This window comes from Typopeltis vanoorti, chromosome 18, assembly GCF_054136105.1.
Source record: "Typopeltis vanoorti isolate ZY-2024b chromosome 18, IOZ_Tvanoo_1.0, whole genome shotgun sequence".
NCBI classification, from domain to species: domain Eukaryota; kingdom Metazoa; phylum Arthropoda; class Arachnida; order Uropygi; family Thelyphonidae; genus Typopeltis; species Typopeltis vanoorti.
Window position 1 is genome coordinate 16,356,317 of NC_143566.1, and position 23,021 is coordinate 16,379,337.

A 23,021-nucleotide genomic window follows, 5' to 3' on the forward strand; every position below is an offset into this window, starting at 1 on the left:
CGGAGTATTTCTCATTACAGTTTCTCAGTGTAATAATTTAGATATTCTAGTATAATACTTCAGGATATTTCTCAGTATAAGAATTGTTTATATAGATTACACACATTTAGTAAGCACTGCCATCTGGTATAAAAATATTTAACTTATAAATCGTGAAACATGGCTTCTCCGCGTCCTAAGTCACCAAGGCCTCCAACTCCTCAGAAGAAAAAGGATGAGTCTTTCTTAGAATATTTAGGTACACTAGGAAGAAGAAAGAAGATTAAAGAAGGTGAGAGATTAATTGATAATTTGCATTTTTTAAAAAGTATTTTTCATTATTATTCGATTTCGTATAGCTTTGTATGTTTAGTTTTGAGAGGTGTGGTACATCCCACGTTTTGGCATTCGTATACCATTTTTGGGCATGATTTAAGAAATCAAGTAACATTAAGGATAGAAATGTTTAGTGGTCAATATGTTTCAGTTTGAAAATATACATAGAAATAGGTTTTATTGATAGCATTTAGTTCTCTAAATGAGTGATAAATTAAGATTTTGTTTATGGAATCGCTCGCATTAGTATGATTAAATCCTGGCGCATGCTATTAAGGAATGATGTGATATTAGGTTATATCATTTTTGCCGAAAACGAATCAAACAAACAATCATTATGTTGTCTGTCTAATCATCGTATGATAGTTTAGAAATATATATAAAAAACAATGTTAGCCATAGGATTCAGGGAGTTACTTGTGGAATCTACAGATGATACATGATGCATTGTACTTTGACTACTTACTAGAAGAAACAAACAAAAAAAAAAGGCAGGATTTTGGAGTGATGTGGTTACTTACTACTTATCCTCTTTGTGCCTCATGGCACATAAGACCGAGATCCATTGTTTCCAGATACCTCTGTCCTGAGCCACCAGTTCAGCTGTTCCAATCGGTCATTCTTTGCAAAGTTAATTTAGGCCTTCCTTTTTTTTCTGTTTTTCCTTCCGGGATCCATATCGAAGCAACTGTAGGAATCTCTCTATTGTCCATTATCAGTATGTGTCCAATCTCTTTCTATCTGAATTTTTTTTTTTTTTTTTTTGCACAGTCAGCTTATATAAATCATCATTTGTTATACATTGGGGCCAAAATATTTTATGCAGACATTCTATTAGAAAACTATTTATATTAGCTTCCTGTTTTTTAGTCAGCTTCTATGTCTCTGATACATACAGCTTAACATTTCATTTGCTCTTGAAGAACTTTATTTTGGTTTTATTATAATATTTTGAAGATTTCTATATATTATTTAATTTTCTGAAAGCAGTATTAGTGTTTGTCAGCCGTTGCATTATATCCCTGTCAGTTCTCTTCAGTATCTACACTTGCTTCTAAGTATATAAAATTCTTAACTTCTTCTACAACATGCTGATTGTTTTTGATTTCTTCGTAGCATTTGCTGTTTTGTTTAAGCACTTTAGTTTGTCACATTTATTTAAGGCCAAGCATTTTAGCTGTTTTTATTTATACACAGTTTTGTTTGTATATCATTGTATTTTTGACAATATCAAAACTATATCATCAGCATGATCTAGATAAGTGATGGCGAACCTTTTTACCCAGGTAGGTCAAACTTTTTTTTTTTTTTAAATATTGACGTTGTTGATGTGCCTTGCATACATGCATTATAAATGTAACTACATAATCATAGATGGTGACTTATACATATCATATTAGGCTATTTATTTAATAGGACATTGATATAAAATCTATGAATTCATATTATACAATTAATTTAATAAACTGAAATTACAAACTTACATTACATTTAATGACTTTTCTGTTGCTGACTGCTAGTAGAAAGTTCTTTCAATGAACAAACCTACCTTCGCCTTAACTGAGATCGATCTTACACGATTTATCGCAGTTTTTTCATCAGAATACCAATATTTTTCAACATCCAAGGTGTGTCACCTGAAACCCTCAAGTGTGTCAGTGCTGACACGCGTGTCATAGGTTCGTCATCACTGATCTAGATCTTCTAACTGTGACATAGGATTCCATTTAATTTCTCTTTTTGCACCTGTAACTTTTCTCATAATCCAATGTGACTATATTAAACAATAATCCAGACATTACACAATCCTTCCTTACACTAGATCTTATCTCAAATCATTTGGATGTTGTTTGCTGTTCATTATAACAACTTTTACTTCTCTTATACATTTCTTTGATTATTTCCATATATTTGTTGGGAATTCCATAACTTTTAATGATTTACCATAATCTTTCTCTGTCTATACTGTCAAATGCTTTAACAAAATGTATACAATTTAGGTATAATGGGGATCTAAATTCTATGTTTCATTCAGCGATGTTCCTTATAGTAAAAATGTGATGCACAGTACTTCCACCTGTTCTAAAACCAGCTTCTTCATGCCTTAATATCTTCTCTGCTTCATTATTAATCCTATTTATCAATATTTTATAGAAAATATTTGCAAGTATTAACATTAGGCTAATTGTTATTATTAACACCAGACCTCCATGCAGTCAAAAAGACTAATCAATGGGAGGCAAACAGTGTTACACTTTAAACACATTCGATATATCTGCATTCACTACAATGCCAGGCAAAGCATTCCACTGAACAACCACTCTCCATGCAAAGAACCTACTCCTTATTCTCCTGCTTGCACCCTCCTTATGCAAATTTCAGGTTATACTAAAGATTTCTTCTACACTAATAACCTGGTAATGTCTGCTCCTGGGCACCTCAGTTTTCACATCTAGTGAAATCTCCTTTTTTTTATTCATCAAATTCCTAACATATACCCTCAGTAGGGTTACAGGATACTATGATAGTAGCACCTGAAAAAGTTAGATCCTTACTGACTTCCTATCAACAATTTTCCTCCAAATTAACCTGTTATCTATCAACATTCCAATATTATTACATCTTATATTTCTGTCTTCTAATGCACTTTTTATCGTATTAATCCACCTAGATCTTGGGCTTCCTCTGGGTCTTTTTCCTGCCATCCTGACAAAGAACTCTTGTTTTGCTAGCCTTTCCTCTCCCTTTTTGTTTAAGTTCAGGCCATACCACTTGAGATTAGCTCTGTTAACACATTCCATGGATGCTACCAATGTCAAGTTCTTTCTTAATATCATTGTTCTTGATATTATACTGCTACTGATGATATCTGTTCCCTAATCTTTCTCAGGACTCACTCTCATATCTCTGGTCTCCAGTCAAAACAAAAGAAAACTGGTTTGATTCTAACCCAGCTCTCAGATCCTTAAATTAAAATTGACTTGAACACTGTCTTGTTTACAGCTAGTTTAGTTTTTGACTAATTTTTCTCATTTATATAAATTTATTTAGTTAACTTCCTATCATGCCAACTTTACTCTAATTCTGTTATCTATTTCCAAATTTGCCTTGCCTGAGAGTGTGGTGTCCACAGAGAATTTCAGTGTGTTTAAAGCACGGTATGATTAGCTATGTGTATGATAAAAGGACCTCACATATGAGTCTTTGACTCCATGGGGTCTTGGTGATAATAATAATAATTTAATTTGCCATCTATGCTAAAAATTTTGCCTAAATAGCTGAAATTTTTTGCTTGTTCTATAGGTTCTCCATTCACAATACAGTTGATGTTTTCAGTGTTTCTTCCTGTTTTCATTCTCTTTGTCTTTTTGTTGCTGATTTTCTTATCAGATTTATTATAGCTGTTATCCAATTTAGTTAGGGAATCCTGCAGTGTACTGGATTTGCTTTGAAGTAAAAAGCTGAGATTAATATCTCCAATTTTGATATCAGGTTTAATACCACTTTCTTCATAATATGATCCATACAGATGATGAGTAAGAGTGGAGATAATGCATATCCTTGTACTCCCTTCAATTCTAACTGCTGATTTACAACTGAAATATAGACTAAGTATTGCATGATGAAGTGTCCCATATAACTGAAGTGTTTTGAATAGCACCTTGTCATATGCCCTTTCCAAATCTACAAATATTAACATAGATCCTTGTTATATTCCCATGATTTCTCAACTACTTTTCTTAAAGTGAAAATTTGATCCTGACAACCTGTTTGGTCTGAACTCAGCTTATTCTTCTCCAAGCTTCCCCTCCACTATTTGTGTTAGCCATTTTTCAGTTATACTTGCATAAGTCATACCAGGAACTTTCAGTAGGGAAATTCCTATGTAATTCTTACATGGAGTTTTACTTCCCTTTTTATAGATAGCTACTATAAGTGTTCTATTCCAATCCTCTGGAATTCCATCCAATGGTCAGGCCTCCTGAATTATGCAATGTATCCACTGTAAAACTTTTATACCTCCCATATTTGAGCATTTCTGATTGTATATCCTCAACTCCAGCTGCCTTTCCACATTTCAGGTTTTTTGATAGCTTTTCCTATTGCAAGTACTGGTGTATATATTCCAGATTGCATTCCTGATATCCTTACTTAAGGATTATAATTATCATTGCTTCTTTCCACTGTTTCAGTATCTTTTCAGTCTCCAGCTCATTGTTAAAAATCAGTTGCAGTTTATCAGCAGCAGTTTCTTTAGTTGTCTAAAGCATTTCTATTGCTATATTATCATTGCCTGAAGCCTTACCACTTTTCATTTTCTTTATTACATTTATTATTTCATTTTTTGATATAGGTTCTGGTGTAATATTTAAATTTATGCTTACCAGAGGCTCTTCCATTATTGAACTTCTAATTATGTCACAATTAGACATTATGACATAATTATAAGTGATGTGATTAAAAAGTTAAATTTCAAAGGATCATTGCACAGGCTATGAAGACAACTCAAATGATAGCTGTAGGGTTAGAAGAACTTTGACCACCAGAAATAAGTTGTGATTCTGCTATATAAAGCCCTGATTAGACTTCATCTGGAATGTGGATTTGCCTAGATATGAAGGAGATTAGGAAACTGTAGAGAAGGTGAGGAGTTCAGTAATAAAAAAATTTATAATTGGAATTATGGTCAGTTGTGAAGACAGAAGGAGAAATCCACAGAGTTTGTAGGTAATTTTTTATAAACATATTTACCTTTAAAGTGATTTTTGGTGCATCTAATGTAAATGGATTTAAGAGAAAGTATGACAGCTGGTATGGGTGAGTCCTTGACACCCTGGAGGTCTCAATAATAATAATTATTATTATTATTCATGACACCTCCAAGGAGTCTGTAGACTCATCGTGTGGAGGACACCTGTTGTACAATTCTCCATCTCTCTCTCTCTCCACCACTAACACCGAACCTCTACTATCATATTAGCACTATCTACTGCCCACCACCATCACAGCTAGTATTTTTTGTCTGTAAATTGCTTGTGTTCTGAATGGCCGATTTGTCTGTATGTGGGATGATAAACCAGAGTTTCCGGGAGAAAAAAAACCTGCTACCTCTGTACGAGATTGGCTAACTCGCCTTCAATTGAAAAAGTCCATATATAAAAATTCCTCCCGTCATGACGAGAATCGAACTTGGGCCTTTTCTAATCGAAGGGCACAACGTACCATCATTCTTCCAATTGCGCTGCAGAGGTACTTAATGATATATTATAATATATTAACCTCCAAAAGATCTGCAAAACTGTAATGTGAGCACAAAAGTGCTGAGTGTAAGCAAGTGGCTAAGGAGAAAGAGGAACCTGTTGATGTATTTCTTGATCAGCTGAAGGGTGTAGTCCTATTAGTGAACATAATAAAAAAAGGTTGCTCCAGAGAACAGCTGTAGATGAGATGAAAAAGGGTGAAGTGAAATTGCCATGGTAGATTTGAAGCTGAACTTTGTATGGATGTTACTCATTTGACCAGCAGCTGCTATGTTTTTTACGGGTTTGGAGGAATGGTGGTGGTGGAAGCCAGTTCAGCTGCTTCAGAGCAGCATATGCGAAACTTATTATGGAAAAAGAGAGTTGTAGTGACTGTGTAAGAGAGGGATCATCCATTACCTGGATTCTCTGGAGAGGTGCATTTTTAGGGAGTTTTTTTAGACATTCCAAAATGTGAGAGATGGGCAAAACATGAGGAATCAAAACCAGAACTTTTTTTTTAATGAGAAATAAGACAGGACTGGGTGTTGGTAGCGTCTGTTCATTAGATTAACCTTGCTCTACTAGAGAATGGCATGAAGATCAGCATTTAGATACTGATTTTGGAAGTCTTGAAGCTTGAGTTGTTAGAATATTACAGGGATTACAAGCTAAAGAAACAAAGCTAAATTCAATTGACTTTAATTGGCAGCAACCATGACTGGAAGTGTCTTAATTTAGTGTAGCAGAGAAAGAGAAGGCAATCCAACTTTTGAAATTCATGTGCAGTCATTTTTGTGTGAATTAGGAAAGATGATAATAGCATAAGTTGCTTCTTTGGATCAGCTCTTGAATATATATTTGAATTCATTAAGGATAAAAAGCAAAAATAAATAAATGATGAGTAAAAGGAAGAAAGAGAATAGTTTGAAAATGAATAAGAACCAACTTATATGCATTGAGGAGGGAGGGAGGAAGAGAGAATTTTGGGTTACATATATCCAGAGGTATGGTGATAAATTTTTAAAAACTGGCTCTCTCTTAAAAAAAAAAAAAAAAAAAAAAAAAACGGATTCTCTTCTTCACTTCATGTATGTCGGTGATGAGAATCGAACCCAGGACACTCCTTTTCCAGACATGTGGTTGCGAAGCACATAGCCACTCGGTCAACCATGGGGACCAATGGATTCTCTTTTTGTGAGAATTACAGCCCTTGAAAGCATAAACAAATTCCATTATCAACTAACATTCCCTTGATTTTACCAGAACTACTGCTGCTTAGAGTAATGACCTTATTAGGATCACAACAATTCTAGAAACAGTCGTTGACAAATACTCAGCATGGAAAATGTCATTTACCTTAAGAAATGGCCTAGGCAAAATTAAGTGAATCTTTGTTGACAAACAGTATTTCTTAAAATTGTTAAGAGGAGATAATCCCTACATAGGCTGCTGTAAGGAAGGGTAGGAGAAAATCACAGTTTAGAGGGAGTGCTGAAAAGTACTCCCTCTAAGCTGTCTTCATGTGTGTATCTACACACTGGGCAAAAAGGGAGCACATACTCCTAGTAATTGCACACAGACACAACATTTTTGTTTTCAGAATTTCTAATTTACAATCAATTTTTGAACATACTATAAAAACAAATTATGTGATAAATCATTCTTGTCACTTATTTTATTTAGTAATTTCTCCATTGTCTCCACTTCAGTATTATTCTAACCCATTCCAACTTAATACTTTAATTAGTTACTTTTAGCCAGTACCATGTGGGTTAACTGATGCTGAAGTCGGCATTTTTCATAGGCATATTTGTTTAGAATATTTCATGTCTAGTTTGGACCACTGTTTTTCAACCAGAGTTTCGCGAGATGCTGCTCTGAGTTCTGAGAGAGATTGCAGAATTTATATATATATATATAAACATAAGGATATAATAATTTTGTTGCAGGAGTTCCCCGAGACCTGAAAAAGGTCCCATGAGTTGAGAAAGACAGGTCTAGACAAGTATAGTCACTTGAACTCATGCAAATGGTGATGAAGCTATGTGGATTTAAGCAAATTAATTTAGTGCATGCAATTTTGCATGTTATAGCTCCTCCAGATTTATGCTTATGCATAGACCCACACTTCACCTTGCAAGCATTCAAGACTGAAATCCTACAGAATAGGTTGGTTAATCATTATTCCAGAAGTGCCTTATGTTTGTAGATGTGTGTATTCATGGGGTGCCTGTTTTGAAGGACAAAAAAACCCTCCACCTTCCTATGAGACTGGTAACTTGCCTTTAGTCGAAAGAGACCAGATATAGATTCCTCACATCATGGATGGGAATCAAATCCAGGGTGTTCCAACCAAAGGGCTTCATCTATACCAACTGAACTGTAGGTTCTATGTTATAGCTAGATGAAAAAAAGAGCAACATTAATATGAGAAATATTACATTAGCAGTTTTAGTGCATTAAACTCTCATAATGTTACTATCAAAATTAAAGCAGAAAAGAACAGCAAATTCATTTAAATTTGAGTGGCTGGACAAATGTGTTGAAGTTGCAACATCAAAGAATAATATGAGTTGCACTTAGTGAAATATTTAAATATAACAATGACATCTAAATATCATAGGAAGACTTAATGAGGGAGGTCCCAATCTCATACACAGCTATAATACCATAATTTAAATGAATTCACTGTCTTTACACTCTTTCAGACAATGCATTCCAATCACCCATCACTTTCCAAGCAAAAAACCTACTCTTTACTTGTTCCTTCTGCAGCTTATATGAATGGCCTCTTGTTCTCTCCATGTTTCCAACCATTCTATGAAAAATCTCATCCATACTGATTTGTTAATTATCCCTTACCAACTTATATATCTCTGTCATGTCCCCCGTCTTCTCTTATCCAGTAAGTTCTGTAGTTTGCTTTCCACAATCTGGAATGCAAACTACAGAACTCGTACTCAAAGTTGCCTGAAAACCAGATGACCAAATCTGTGCACATTAATACATATGCAGTCTGATCAAAGCCTTATACAATGGAATCATGACATCCTTACTTCTACATGTCAGTGTTATTATTATTATTACATGACACCTCCAAGAAATCCTTGGAGGTGGCATGTAAAAAGAAGTCCATGGTAAGACTTACTACTCCACTACACAACTCCTCACTATCTCCTATACTTAATCCCGCATATTGATGACATCTTTGTTAACTGGAGCCAAATTAAGCATGCCCCTGCAATTTTCCCTGTCACCACATACAAACTTATCACCCAAATTCCTCCAGAATTTGAGAGAGGAAAGAAGCTAATTCTTGGAGTTCACACCTCTTTCTGCTCTAGATGGATTGTCTTCTGATGGAAGGGCATGAAATAATTATAGTTTGCTTGGAATTGATGGCTTCTTCAGAGGCATGGTCTGTGAATTTAAAAAAAAAAAATTTTTTTTTAATAACCTTGCAGATTTTTGTATTTCTGTTAAAATGCTTATAAAAAGCATCTTGGATGGCCATTTTGACTAGTTTAATTTATGCTTAACGTTTTCAGAGGGATGTAGTCAGAGTTGTGTATGTGTGTTTCATGGGAAAAACACAAGTACGAAATCTTTACTTACTAATAGTATCTTTATTCTTAATGGTATTCCGAACCTGTGGTTCATATAGCTCCTTTGGCTGAAGTATAAAATGGTAAGCAAGCTTTTTTTCAGTATGGTGCCCCCCCCCTACAATAACTAGCTATTTTTTGCTACAGTTGCTTTAAACTAATGGAAGGAAGGTATTTAATGCAAATAATGGTATAATGCAGCAGTTCTCAAACTCTTTTTTTCTCAGGACCCCTTTACTTTCTTAAAAAAATTATGAAGGACTCCTATGAGGTTTCATTTATGTGGGCTGTATCAGCAATTTGTAAAATTGAAAATTAAAACTGAGACTTTGTAAAATAATTTTTTATTTAATATTAACTGTAATAAAGTCTTTACATACTAATATAACATTGTTATGAAAAATAAATATTTTTTTCATCTAATTAGTGAGATGAATGACTTTGTTTTACATTTTTACACATCTTTAAAAGTCTGGCTTAACAGACAGTTGGATGTGCAGATAAGTAGTTGAAAAATGGAGGAATGTTCTAATAACCTTTTCAAATAATTGAAGATGTTGTTCTTTGATGCTTCATCAAAATTCAGGAAGTGGTAATTTCTGAAAATCCTATTGCAATGTGGAGTCTAAAACCATATCAGTGAGCTTTTCATAATCTCTTTCATTAAAATCTATTGGTCTATCTTACCTTTGAATGGATCTTTTACCCATGTATGATTTTTATAATGAAATATAATGAAATATTGGCACATTTCATTATACAAAGAATCATTTTCATTAATATCACCATTGATCTTATCGGAATAGCCTTGAAACATTGGAAAGAACTGTTAAGTCCAAAATTCTGATATACACTTGAAAGCTCAAATTTTATCATGGCAACAAATATAGTCTGTTGCTTTGCTTGAAGTGACAGATTCACTTCTATAAATTTAAAGAAAATGTCTGCCAAACTTTGCGAACCTCAGCAAATTTGGGTTCATGAAACTACCCTAAATTTGGGAAGCATTCATCCTCAGATCTTCAGCCCAATAGCTAAGACCACCAAATGTAGTCCACTAGGGGGTGCCATTTAGGACTCTAAGCCTGACTTTGGTTGCTTTTCTTCAGCCTTATTTATCCAGTGTTAACGTCTGCATGCATATATCATTGTTTTGTGATCCCTGATGATGGCAATAACTTTTCTAAAATGTAGGAAGTTTTAATTAAAGTTATCATAATTAATATGAATTATATGTTATGATTTCCTGAAAAATGATAGTAGTGAGATAAGTTGACATGCAAGATAATTTAACAAGAGATGTGTAGTTAATAGTTGCTGAGCTCAACATGGATATAAAGAAGAAAATGTTGGGGAAATAATATAATTCCTTTTTCTGTTTGAGAGCTGATATTCTTAATGTGAAAAGGTCAAAATTTTACGTAAGATATTTACATATCATGTTAATAAAAGAATCTGTGATAATTATCATCTTAAATGGTGTGTAATGGTTATTTATATATACTTTTGCAGTCAATGAATTAACAGAAGAAGGGAAGAATGCCATTGACTCACCAGGGAGTCCCACCATTCCCGATCTTCCTCCACAGGATTATATTCTTGGTAAGTAACACGTAACTTATTTGGAATAGATCTGTAATTAAGTATTTATATTATATTAGATCTGTATGCTCTAACACAGTGCTTCCCAAACTTATGGATGTAAAGGGCCCCTTTGGGAAAATTAAAATATTTCATGGCCCCATCAAAACAAAATCTTTATACAGACATATATTATTATAATATTTATTATATTTATATTCAATACAAAACATACACAGTGAATATTGCAAAAATCAAGTGCAAATATTACATTTTTAGCATCTTGCACATACATGTTTGACATGGCATATTATCTTATATTTTTATATCGATAGATAATATCTATCATATTAGTCTTAAAACATTTAAAATTTATTTTCATTTTTCATGCCCCCCCCCCTCAACAAAACTAACGGCTCCCAAGGGGGCCATGGCCCACAGTTTGGGAAGCACTGATCTAACAGATCTTATTATAGGTTGAAAGAGCTAGAGATTATCCAGTATCAAATATTTGAGAAATTGGGTTGTTTTCAGAGATCTTACTGATTTTTCTTGACATATGTTTATTAAGAATTTCATGGTTCACAATGAACTGTGAAAGTGTGCATATTTTTCTGGTTTATCATGACCATTTGGATGTTGGACATTATTTTATATTTTTTTAAATTTTATTTTTATTTTTTTCAAACTGGAAAAGATAGATTTGCCTTTCATATTAGCATAATATGAAACCAGTAGTAACTATAATATCTAGAAGTCTTGTTGGTAATTGCAACACCCACAACAAAACAGCATTAGCAAAACTGACTTAATCAATTAACTGAATTATGTACAATATACAAGTATATACAATATTATATACTGAATTACAGTGGTATCTTGCTAATCCGAACCCTCCAGTAATCCGACTGCGGTTTGAAAGAAAAAAAATGTTTTATTTATTACATATTATTATTCAAATTAAGTGGATATTGAATCCAACATTATTTCTTAGCCGAATAAGAAACTCAAAGATAGAAAATCTAAGAGTTTCATGCCGAATATAGCAAACTATAAAAGTTTGGTGAACCCAAGCATTAGCCAATACCTGGTACATGCTGGGGTAACTCGTAGTGAAGGTGGAGTGAGCTCCGATCACTTTCCTTAGTATTTTCCCATAATGTACAACACAACTCCTAGGAGATGTATGCTTTTTTACATTATGAGAGAAGGTCACTACCCAGACTGGTTTCGACCTTTTTTGAGGTCTCATCAGTGAATAGGTAGACCAAGATGTAAATACTGAGTTTGCAGTAGTGCAGAGCTTATTTCTTTACTGTACAAGTCTCCAAAAGGTGCACTAATAAATTACTGAGATAAAGAGCCAGTAGGCTTTGCTGAAGTGAAGCCTATTGGCTCTTTATCTCAGTAACATATTATTATTTTGTGTACTATTATTTTTATTTTATTATTATTACAGTGCAGTATTTTTTCATACTGTCGATTGTACGGTTATACTGTAGGCCTATTTTGATTTATTGTGCGTTCACATTTGCTTGGGCAGCCGTTGAACCTGAAGCAATTCAAGCGTTATGGAAAAAAACTGTGGCCTTCTAGAATTTACCAAGATAACTATGGTGATACACAAAAAGAGGAAATTCAAAACGTGCATAATTTGGTTAAAAATATAAATTCAGATTTTGAAATTTTATGGAATGGATTACAGGTAGAATTTTATGGAATGGATTACAGGTAGAACCCAAAGTGAATTCGAAATCAGATGCTGAAATTATAAATATGATGCTACAGAATGAATTAGAAGACGATGATGACGATAAAGAGCTCGAAGAAAAATAAGTAAAACACAAAGAGGCAGTTGACAGTTTTAATGTGTGTATAGAATGGGCTAAGCAGAATGATACGCCATTCCACAAAATTTTATTGCTAATGCAGCTCCGAGAAGAAGCATTCGAAAAAAAGTTCAGCTTCCAAGAAGCAAAAGAAAATTGGTGAATTTTTTTTACAAAGAAATAAAAAAAAAAAACTTTTTTTGTGTTATTTTGTGAAACTTTTTTTTTTGTGTTTTGTACAAGAAATTGATATTTTTTAAGCAAATTAAGTTATGTACTGAACTATGCAATTTTATTAAATCAGAATCCTCAACAATACAGGTACATACAAACTAAATTTTTTACTAAAATAAACTTGTGTATTGTATTATTTTAAGTTTTACATTACAGTACAGTAGCTTATTTTTTTTCTATCAGTCCTGTATTGAATTTTTTATATTAATTTGAATATTAATTTTTGTATTGAATATCAGTACCCTAATTTGAACTGCTTTCCAATCTGTGGTGTATGGACCATTTGAAATCTGTCAGAAATTTAAATGCAATCCTACAAGTGCAGCTCATCTGAATATAATAAGAAATGAACACGATTCAAAAATCCTTATGAGTTGTTCTTTTTTCAAGTTTTACTTTTTTTTTTTTTTTTTTCTCTGAATTATTATTTTATTAGTTTGAATTAGTGAGATACTTGGTTGGCCAAGTGAATAGCATATCTGTTCTCCAACCAACAGGTTGTGGGTTAAAATTCCATTGTCATGGTAAAAACCTGCTCTAGACAAGCATGATAGCTTTTCAAGTTTATAGGGATTGTCTTCACTATTAAAAAAAAAAAAAAGCTGAATGGGCCAGTTAATTAAAAATATTTTCAGTACAGGTAATCCTTGTTTAACAAGGTAGTTAGGCTCCTATAAATCGCATAGTGCAAAACCATGTTATATGGGATTAAGAAACAGTACATAAAAGGGGGATTATGCTCCAAAGGCTAACAAAAATGCATCATCTTATTTTCATAAAGCTGTCAGAAACTTTAATATTCATTAAAAAATTTGCAGTAACTGATAATTTTAAAAACCATTCTCTGAATAAATCAGCAGTTGCCCAAACTTTTTTATTTGCTATCCAATATACCAGTAACACATTTTTATTCACACTATTTTATTTGTTATTGGTGCTCAGGGAAAAGCTGTCATATTTGCAGAAATGGAAGATCTGCATCAACAGCAGTTATTATTTTCTGTTTATTTTTGGTCTATATTTCACAATAAAAAAATTATTCCGGTACAGTTCTTAAGAACAAAGCTTAGTAATATATACCTGGAAAAATTTATAAGCGATCAAATAAAAACCAGTTTTTAATAGTCTCGAAACAAGCACAAGTTCAATAGCAAAGACCGTGACCTGGGAATTTCCCATTAATTCTTTTGTATAATGGCTAGCAAGCCAACAGTGAGGATTCTCAAGAAAAAATGGAAATATTGAAAAATTGCATTTAACATCATAGGGATTTCTTTCACACAAAAGCTCAAAAACTATGTTATGCAATGATTGCTGCAGTTCTCTAATCATGTTGTAGAAGTACTGTATTATATAGAGGTTGCCTGTGTTTTTTCATATTTTGATAGGAAATAGTATGCATATAGCAATTTTTTTTTTGTTTGGTTTAAAAGTAAATTATTCTTGTTTTAATCTTTTACTCAAGAATTAGAACAGGAGTTTAGAACACGATGCTTCATGCATAAACTTTGTCTATTCATGAAGTATCATGTTTAAACTTGTATATAGAGGCTGCTGATTTGACAAGAGATTGCCTTAGCATCCTGTAAAGCACAGCACCCATTTTCCTTTTGTATGTATACTGCCATGTGATGTTTCTGGTTTCATTGAAGTCTCATCAGAAGATGTCGTACTCATATCAATCATGTCATAATTTTCATATATAAGCAGCAAAATAGTGTCAGCATTTTCATACTTGTATGTGGAAAGTAGCAAAATTGTGTATTTCTATATTATTGAAATATTCTGGAAGAAAGATAGTTAGCAAGTTTTTGCCTTTACAAGAAATATCATTTTTTTTTTAATCCTTCACTGAAGTATGAGTAAACGAAAGTATGCACATGAAGTATCAGTATCATCATCACTAGACTATCTATATAACAAGCAAAGAAAACTTGCTACAACTATCTCTCATCTAGATTATTTTAATAATATTGTGATATTTTGCTACTTGTGTGTGGAAGATATGAGTTCTATATTTGATGACATCTTATCAATACTTCGATAAGATGTCATCAAAGGTAGAAACTGGTCTGAATAATTATCCATACTGCCATAATACATTGAAGTGCAGTCCAACCACAGATGAGAAAATCCTCAACATTTCTGCAAATGGCAGAGGGCGAATCTATTCTGATAATAGGGTAATCAATGCATTTTGTGGAATGAGCGTTTATCACGTGTGATAATTTACACGTGTATCATGACATGTAAATGATTACACATCAGAAAATGAGCTTTTCTTTTATGAACATTCTAGTTTTTAAAGTGGTAACTATTTTGCTTGTATAACAGTTGGAAAATTTTATGTATAAAGCACTTGATTTTGTGTGTTGGTGATGAATTCATACATCGCCTTATTCCTTTCTCTCCTTCAACATGAATTGCCTCTTCTTGACACTGCCAGCTATGGTTCTCTTAACTGTGGGCAGACTATACATGTCTGAAAGGGGGTGGGTGTACTGTGCATTATGGGATACTAAGTCAGTTTGATGTAAAGTCAATAGCCTCTATAGACGAGTAGCCTATTATGAAGGTACTTCATGCACAAACTTTTGTTTTGCTTGTGGTGAATGAATTAATGCAAGAATGACAGTGTAATTTATTGCATTGTGTATGCTGGATTGAAATGATTGCCTGATTTTTTTTATGTATTTATTTATTTATTTGATTTTTTTTTTTTTGTGGAGGGTGGGGGGTAACTCACACAGTAAAAGTTTACAACCTTTTATGTATGGGAGTCAGAAACGTACAGTACATTAAATTAGTACCATGAGTGTGCTAAGAATTTTATTTTATATATTTATTCATTTTTGTATTATTTATTCTATTTTTATATAGTCTGGAAATCCTGCTATAGAAACCAAACAAACTTTTTCAAGCCACTTCAGGCCTTCAGTTAGCAAAAGGCAGTGGTCTTACACCAGGCGATGAAATTAATCTCACAACTAAAGACAATCACAAACATCTATGCCTATGTTTGGAATTCAAATCCACAGCCTGCTAGTTGGATACTGGGTACATTAACCACTTGTTAACCAAATTACTGCTTAATTACACCATTGCAGATTTCATTCACTTTAGAAATGTGAGATTTTTATTTAAAGTAGTGGCACTGTTGTATAAATTTGACTGAGTATTTTCTCCATTGTGCTATCAGATGAGACATTTCTGGAAATCACTAAGATTTTTCTATTCCTTGTATGTTAGCATGTACAGGATTAATTTGCTATATTTATAAAATATAAAGAAAACATATAACATTTAGTGGTACCAAAAACAGTAGTAATTAAAAAAGGGATGATATACATTTGGTATAAATTATCTTGAATGAGTGATTTTATGTGACTCATAAAAGGTTGTTAACCTGTAGTACATTAGTACTATGGGTGGGTTAAGAGAGATTTTTAAATTTATTTTATTTATATATTTTATTTTTTTAATTTAATCTCCCATACTCCAGAGATCAGACATGGAATTTTTTCAAGCTATATCTTCCAGTAAACTGGGATGTGGTCTCACACCATGTTATGTAATTCATCTCCCACATACAGACATCATCATGCCCATTGCAGAGCAAGTATGCTGACTACTTTAGCCAATGAGGCCACTTGACCAGGAACAGTTTATCTCAAATCAGTGGATGAGGCATTTGCACACCATTGCGCTTGACTATACAAAGGAAGACTTTGTTTCGAATCTAGTCATTGACTAGAGGAAAATTTTCTAAGCCTTTTCTCGACTGGTTCCCGAGTTAGTCTATCTCTGGCATGGGCAAGCGGGTTTTTCGTCCCGTAAACTCAAGAAAATCGACCGTAGAACCCACATTATTTCAGACATTAAATATATTGTGTTAAGGACCACGAGATGGTGGCATTTGTTGAGCCATCTCTCTTCACTGCGTGCCTCTTAATTAGTGATAGCCTTGGACCAGCTATCTCTGATTGGCTGCCAGTGGAGATTGAACTGCCTACTCAGTCTCCAAAAGTTAGATAGGGCTACTCCCTATATGGGAATAAATAGGCATTAGCTGATTTTTTTTTTTTTTTAATGAGCGTTTAAAGGACAAGAACATAAGCATAAAGGAGAGAACCAAAGAAAGTCTAAAAAGTTATGGGATAAAATATATTACCTAACTAGTTTTTCGTGAATATTTGCATTTTGACAGAATTATTTTTGATTGTTCTTTTAGTGTAAATGTCCACTGGACAACTGTTTGCAGAGTGCATGCATATTGAGTTTTAAAACTTGTTATTTAATAAAGTGGATATAACCAAATCTTTATGAAAAAGATAGAATGAACTAAAACATACAGAAACCCTAATTTCAGGGTTTTTTTTCTGTTTTTTTTTTTTTTTTTTTTTTTTGAAGAAAAAAAAACAGAAAAAACAGAAAATCCCTTCACATAATTTGGAAGAATAAAGATATACAAGCAGTATAAAATAAAGATATTTTACGTAAAGAATTTCTTAACAAAGCCAACAAAATAGCTCTTCTACAAATATCCAAGGATATATAGAATTCCATATCCTTTTGGTTTAGCTAACATAGGACAGATAAGTCATGGATTTGAGGTGAGAAAGAAAGAACACGCTGTTTGCATAAAAGAAAGATCTGGTAAGGCCAACCATATTTCTAATACTAGCCATGCTTTTGATTGGAATGTTTGAACTCTGCATTATTTAGAAGAAAATATTTTATTCCAAACTTCTGAAGGAATCAGTTACAGTAATCCCTTCACATGGATCGCTGAATAAAAACCAAGGACTTATGTTAAGTGACATATAGAAATCACTTATTAAATCTTTTAACGTCATAGACTTTAACTTTGCTACCTTCATTTGTTAATTGCAGACAGTTAATGTATACCACGTTCCTTATTATGTTTATTTGTTAGCATGAATTTATTAATTTTTCTTGGAACACTTTCTCAGCATTTGGACAACTTTGTTTATATATATTTTTAATGAATTCACCAGTTGGTGAACAAAACAAGGTGTAAATTTCCAATTTTTGTGACTAATGAAATTTCCTTGTTATTGCTGCATGGTTTGCAACAGTTTTTCCAAGAAGGTCTTTTTATATACTTCTTTATAGAAACGATTTAGTTCTACATGTTGATTCCTTTGAGATTAGTACTGTTTTTGTCGTTTGGTAGGCTGTTGTACTAGCAGTTGAATATTTGAGACCATTGCAGATTAAATATCAAATAATTGAAAATGTTTGCTATTTTCCTGTCATTAAAATGTTGTGAATTACTTTATAAATGCAAATTCAGATTTTCTGCATGGCATCAAAAGTATGTCTTGTTACTAGTTTTAAGATGTTTCTGTTCTGTTAATTTTTTTTTGCATTAAAATTCTTTTATGCAGATGAATATGAAGAAAGATCTATGATAGAACCAGGATCTTATGATGATCCCAAACTTAAAGAACTAATGGCAGTCTTGATTGAATGGATAAATGATGAACTAGCTGATCAACGAATAATTGTTAAGGATATTGAAGAGGACTTATATGATGGCCAAATTTTGCAAAAATTGTTAGGTTAGTATATTTATTTGTTGAATAAGTATGTTTATTGTTAATTCTGCATAAAGCATTAATGGCAGACCTTAGTTTCTGTGATATACACAAGAAGCAGTGATACCTTATTTCACTTTCATAATTCACTGTTTTCCAAAGTTTTTACCTCTTAAAAATACTGCTTTTATATCTAACAAAAATATAAGTTTTTTGTCATTAGAGAAAGCAGCTGATTTAAAAAAAAAAAAAAGCAGAGATGCTTCTTGTTGAAGATCTAAACATCAGAGTAAGAAATGAATATCAGACATGTAGAAATATTTTCAGAAAATTTGGAGAAAGAGAGCAAAGCTAATAACAATATTGGTAATTACATGCTGAACTTCTGTTCAGGACATGGACTTATCCTTTCTAACACTATGTTTCGACATAAATGTGTGCATAAATTCCAGAGAAAATATGCAAAAGAGCAAAAGCCTTATTGACCATGTTATTCTTGATAGTGATATCTTCACACTGCCTTTGGACATGAGTATATACAGAGGATTTTAGATAGGAAGTAATTACTGTTTAGTTTTGAATAGGATAAAAATGAAAAGCACATGAAAGAGAAAGTGTATATGAAAGTTTTAAAAAGAATCAGATGTGATTAGTTTTGAGAGGGGGAAACCAAAGAATTAAATATGCAAATATTATTTGGAGAAAAGAAAATGAAGTTTGTAAACAAGAACCAAACCTTCAATCATCATCAGCCGTTTTCTGTCCACTGCTGGATGCAGGCTTTCTTTAAAGTCTCCCATTCGTTCTTATCTTGAGCCTTTCTATGCCACTAAGTTCCTACCATCCCTTTGGTCTTCCTGTAGCCCTTTTCATCTCTAGGATACCATTCTGATATCACTCTTGAATATTGGTTGCAAAATCTGAAGAAAATATTGATTTAGTCAGAGAGGTGTTCACTAAGCTGCATAATTCAAAAGGGATCGGATTCCAGATGATTAGAGTATAATGCTCATAGTACCCATCTATAAAAACAGAAATTAAAACTGAATGTGAGGAAATTCTCTACTTACTGAGTGAATACTAGCATGAATCTTAACTAAGATTCATGCTAGCATTCTTGAAAACATGGGGAAAAACAAGCTCACTTCATGGCCTGGTTGTCAGTATGAGATTTTTTACTTCATTCAGTTTTTTCCAAGCAAATAGTTACAAAATCATGGGAATATACCAAGGATCTGTATTCAATTATTTTAGATTTGGAAAGGCATATGATAAAGTACCAAGAAAGAAAGCTGGTGGAAGTTTTTTTACTTGACTGGGCTACCAATTATATATTTGGTTTAATCCTTTATCCAAGTGTAAGCAAACAAAGTTTGCGCCTGAAGTATTTTCATGACCAGGGCAACTTGTGACAAAGGTGGTATAAGTTCTCATCACTTGCCTTAGTATCCCATAATGCAAAACACATATCCTTGCAGACATGTATAATGCTATGCATGCATTAAGGGAAAGGTCACTATCCAGACCGGTTTCGACCTTTATTGAGGTCTCATCAGTGGGAACCAGACCCCAGAGGTGGTGATATTAAGGTGGAAGTAATGGAGAAGTCATATTTCCATATGCCAGTTGCCAAAAGGTGTCACACCTTAACATTAAAATTCTTTGGATTAGAGATGACTTTATGTAAGTTTTTTCGCTTGGCTATGCTACCAATTATATATTTAGTTTAATCCTTTATCCAAGTGTAGAAGTCATATTCAAATATCACTTCTCCATTACGTCCACCTTAGTATCACCACCTCTGGGTCTGGCTCCCACTAATGAGCCCTCAATAAAGTTTGAAACTGGTCTGGGTAGTGACCTTTCCCTTAATGCATAGCATTATACGTGTCCTCAAGGATATGTGCTTTGCATTATGAGATACTAAGGCAGGTGATGAGAATTTATACCACCTTTGTCACGAGTTGCCCCAGTCCTGAAAATACTTCAGGCGCAAACTTTGTTTGCTTACACTTGGATAAAGGATTAAACCAAATATATGTAATTGGTACATAGCCAAGAGAAAAAAAAATTCCATCAACTCATCTCTAATCCAGAGAATTTTAATGATAAGGTGTGACACCTTTTGACAACTGGCATATGGAAATATGACTTCTTCATTATTTCCACCTTAGTATCACCACCTCTGGGTCTGGCTCCCACTGATGAGATCTCAATAAAGGTCGATACCAGTCTGGGTAATGACCTTTCCCTTAATGCATAGCATTATACATGTCCGCAAGGATATGTGTTTTGCATTATGGGATACTAAGGTAAGTGATGAGAACCTATACCACCTTTGCCACGAGTTGCCCCAGTCCTGAAAATACTCCAGGCACAAACTTTGTTTGCTTACACTTGGATAAAGGATTAAACCAAATATATAATTGGAAGAAAGAAAGCTCTTTGAAATGTTACAATTATATGACGTAAATGAGACATTATATTAAGCAATAACATAGTCTGTATTTGAGTTGTAAGTTAATAGTTAAATTAAAAGTTACAAAAGATGGCAAGCGTAAAACAAGGGTGTATATCACATACACTTTTAATCATCATCTGCATGGGCCACATTACAAAACAAAGTGACATTAAACATGATATCAAAATCAAAAATATTCAACTCTATTCTTTATGTAGATATATCTCTAAATAAATCCAGTACCGGTCTGCAGGATTATGTAACTAAATTGAATAACTTGTAACAATTTAGTATGAAAATAGGTAGCAACAGGAAAAACAACAGCTGCATCCTGAATGGAGAACTTATATAAAAAAGGTCAAACATTTCAGCAATTTAGGCATAATTTTTAGTCATCTAAATACATTTATATGGAATAAAAGAGAAATTAATTGAGCCATAAACTAGTTCTATGTAAGATGATGTTGAACAAATTTTAATTTATGGATCTGAGGGATCAATAGTTCAGTGACTATGGACCACATATCTTACAGTTATGCAAAAAAGTTAAAAAATTGAACAGATAGCATCACTGGAGAATTATATTAAAAATGAAAATATTGGGAAGGAAGTTGATATTGTTAGCATTCAGAAATGTGTGAGCAGAACTAATCTCAGCTAGTATGGTAATTTAAACAAATTGGAGGAGAGAAAGAGAAAAGGTTATCAAAAACAGGTGTTTGATTTTAGGATGGCATGAAAAAAGACCCAGAGGAAGATTAAGATCACTAGGTTGATTGGTGGATTAACAGACAGATGACAGAGCAACAGAGTAATTTGAAGGAATATTTTTCATAGAAAGCTAGTAAAAATGTAAACGTAGTCATGGAACACTATTGTAATATCCTGTATACTCCTTGAGGATGCATAGCATGAATTTGTTGACATTCAAATTTATTAACTTTAAAGTAAATTTAAGCTCTATCCCATAATTATGTATATTGATATAAGTTCAGAATTTGAGTGTTTTATATTGTTCTTAAAGTTTAGCACTTGTTTATCAAGTAGAAGACATTATATAGGGTGATTCTAAATTATTTTCGAGGTTTTCATGGCCTATAACTTTCAAACTGGAAACAACAAAATAAAACCGCTTACAGAATATGAAAACGTAACTCAAAAAGTTTTATTTGGCAGTGATGTACTCACTGCATTGATGTCTGGGAGATAATGACGTTGTAACGAATAAGGTCTAATGCATTATTGTAGACGGGGTTATTAACTCTTTATTCTAATTAGCAGTGCTCTTTTGCTTTCGTAACCTTTCTTACTTATTCTATTGCATACTATGTTTATCCACCTTTCGTATTTACTGGTTGTATGCCTATGAACACTGGAAAATTTATTTGTTGAGACTGCGCCACCAGTATTTCTGTATCGGCATAAGACTAAGTAATACGTCCGGTAGATCTCTCTCTCTCTCTCTCTTATTTATTAGCATAAATTCCTTCAATAAATTTACATAAACAGTCATGGTTTCTCAAGTACTTAAACTATGCTTTTAATGCCTTAGTTGTTTCCCGCTCACAGATCTGAGTTTATTTAGGAACAGTGCATTGTAAAATAAAAGATCAGGCGGCACTCTATTGACATATAATTAAAACACATTTATTTACATTAAATAGGGTCTTGCACTAAAGTCCCTATGCTTTTCCTTTCATCTCGGGCCTTAGGCTTCTGTCTGGAGAGTCTTGCTTCAGGGGGCATTTTGTCAGGATATTGGTGGGCTTTGGACTGCAATTTTCTGGTACTCGAAAAGCTCAAGCAAGAGGTTTCAGCATACGGGCAAATTCTCCGGCGTTTGAAGGTCGCTGTGCGGCTTTTGCTTCGGTTGACCTCCCGCGGCAAAAGGACATCTGACCGACTCTGCCGCGAGTATTTACATCGGCTGTTCTCTCGTCATTTCCATTCTTCTCCTCTGGCGTGGGCTCGTCGTAACGTCCGGTCCTCTGGATCCTACTTCTGGAACTTCTGCCTCTAACTGCCAACTCCAATAACTCCTGATGTTTGGCTTAGTCCCTTTTTATTTCACGTTCTCCGAGACCTTGCACGAAGGGTTGTAACTCCCGAAGAGTTCGGCATGACTCCTTGATCTTCTGTTAAGACCGACCTGTTCTTTCTTCTCCTCCGTGCACTCCTTTAATCCTATCTTG

At 33.4% G+C, this 23,021-nt stretch overlaps 1 protein-coding gene across 2 annotated transcripts in view; it reads left to right on the forward strand.

The window, feature by feature from the left end:
• Positions 1 to 23,021, forward strand: part of parvin (beta-parvin) — a 137,804-nt gene that overhangs the window by 20,558 nt on the left and 94,225 nt on the right. The window contains exons 1-3 of one of the 2 annotated variants that reach the window (XM_090407976.1): positions 143 to 271; positions 10,676 to 10,765; positions 18,219 to 18,392. In XM_090407976.1, the coding sequence (XP_090264102.1) occupies positions 160 to 271; positions 10,676 to 10,765; positions 18,219 to 18,392 (376 nt within the window). In that variant the 5' untranslated portion in view covers positions 143 to 159. Of the gene's footprint in view, positions 1 to 142; positions 272 to 10,675; positions 10,766 to 18,218; positions 18,393 to 23,021 lie in introns of those variants that run through there. The other variant, XM_090407975.1, reaches the window with a different exon arrangement.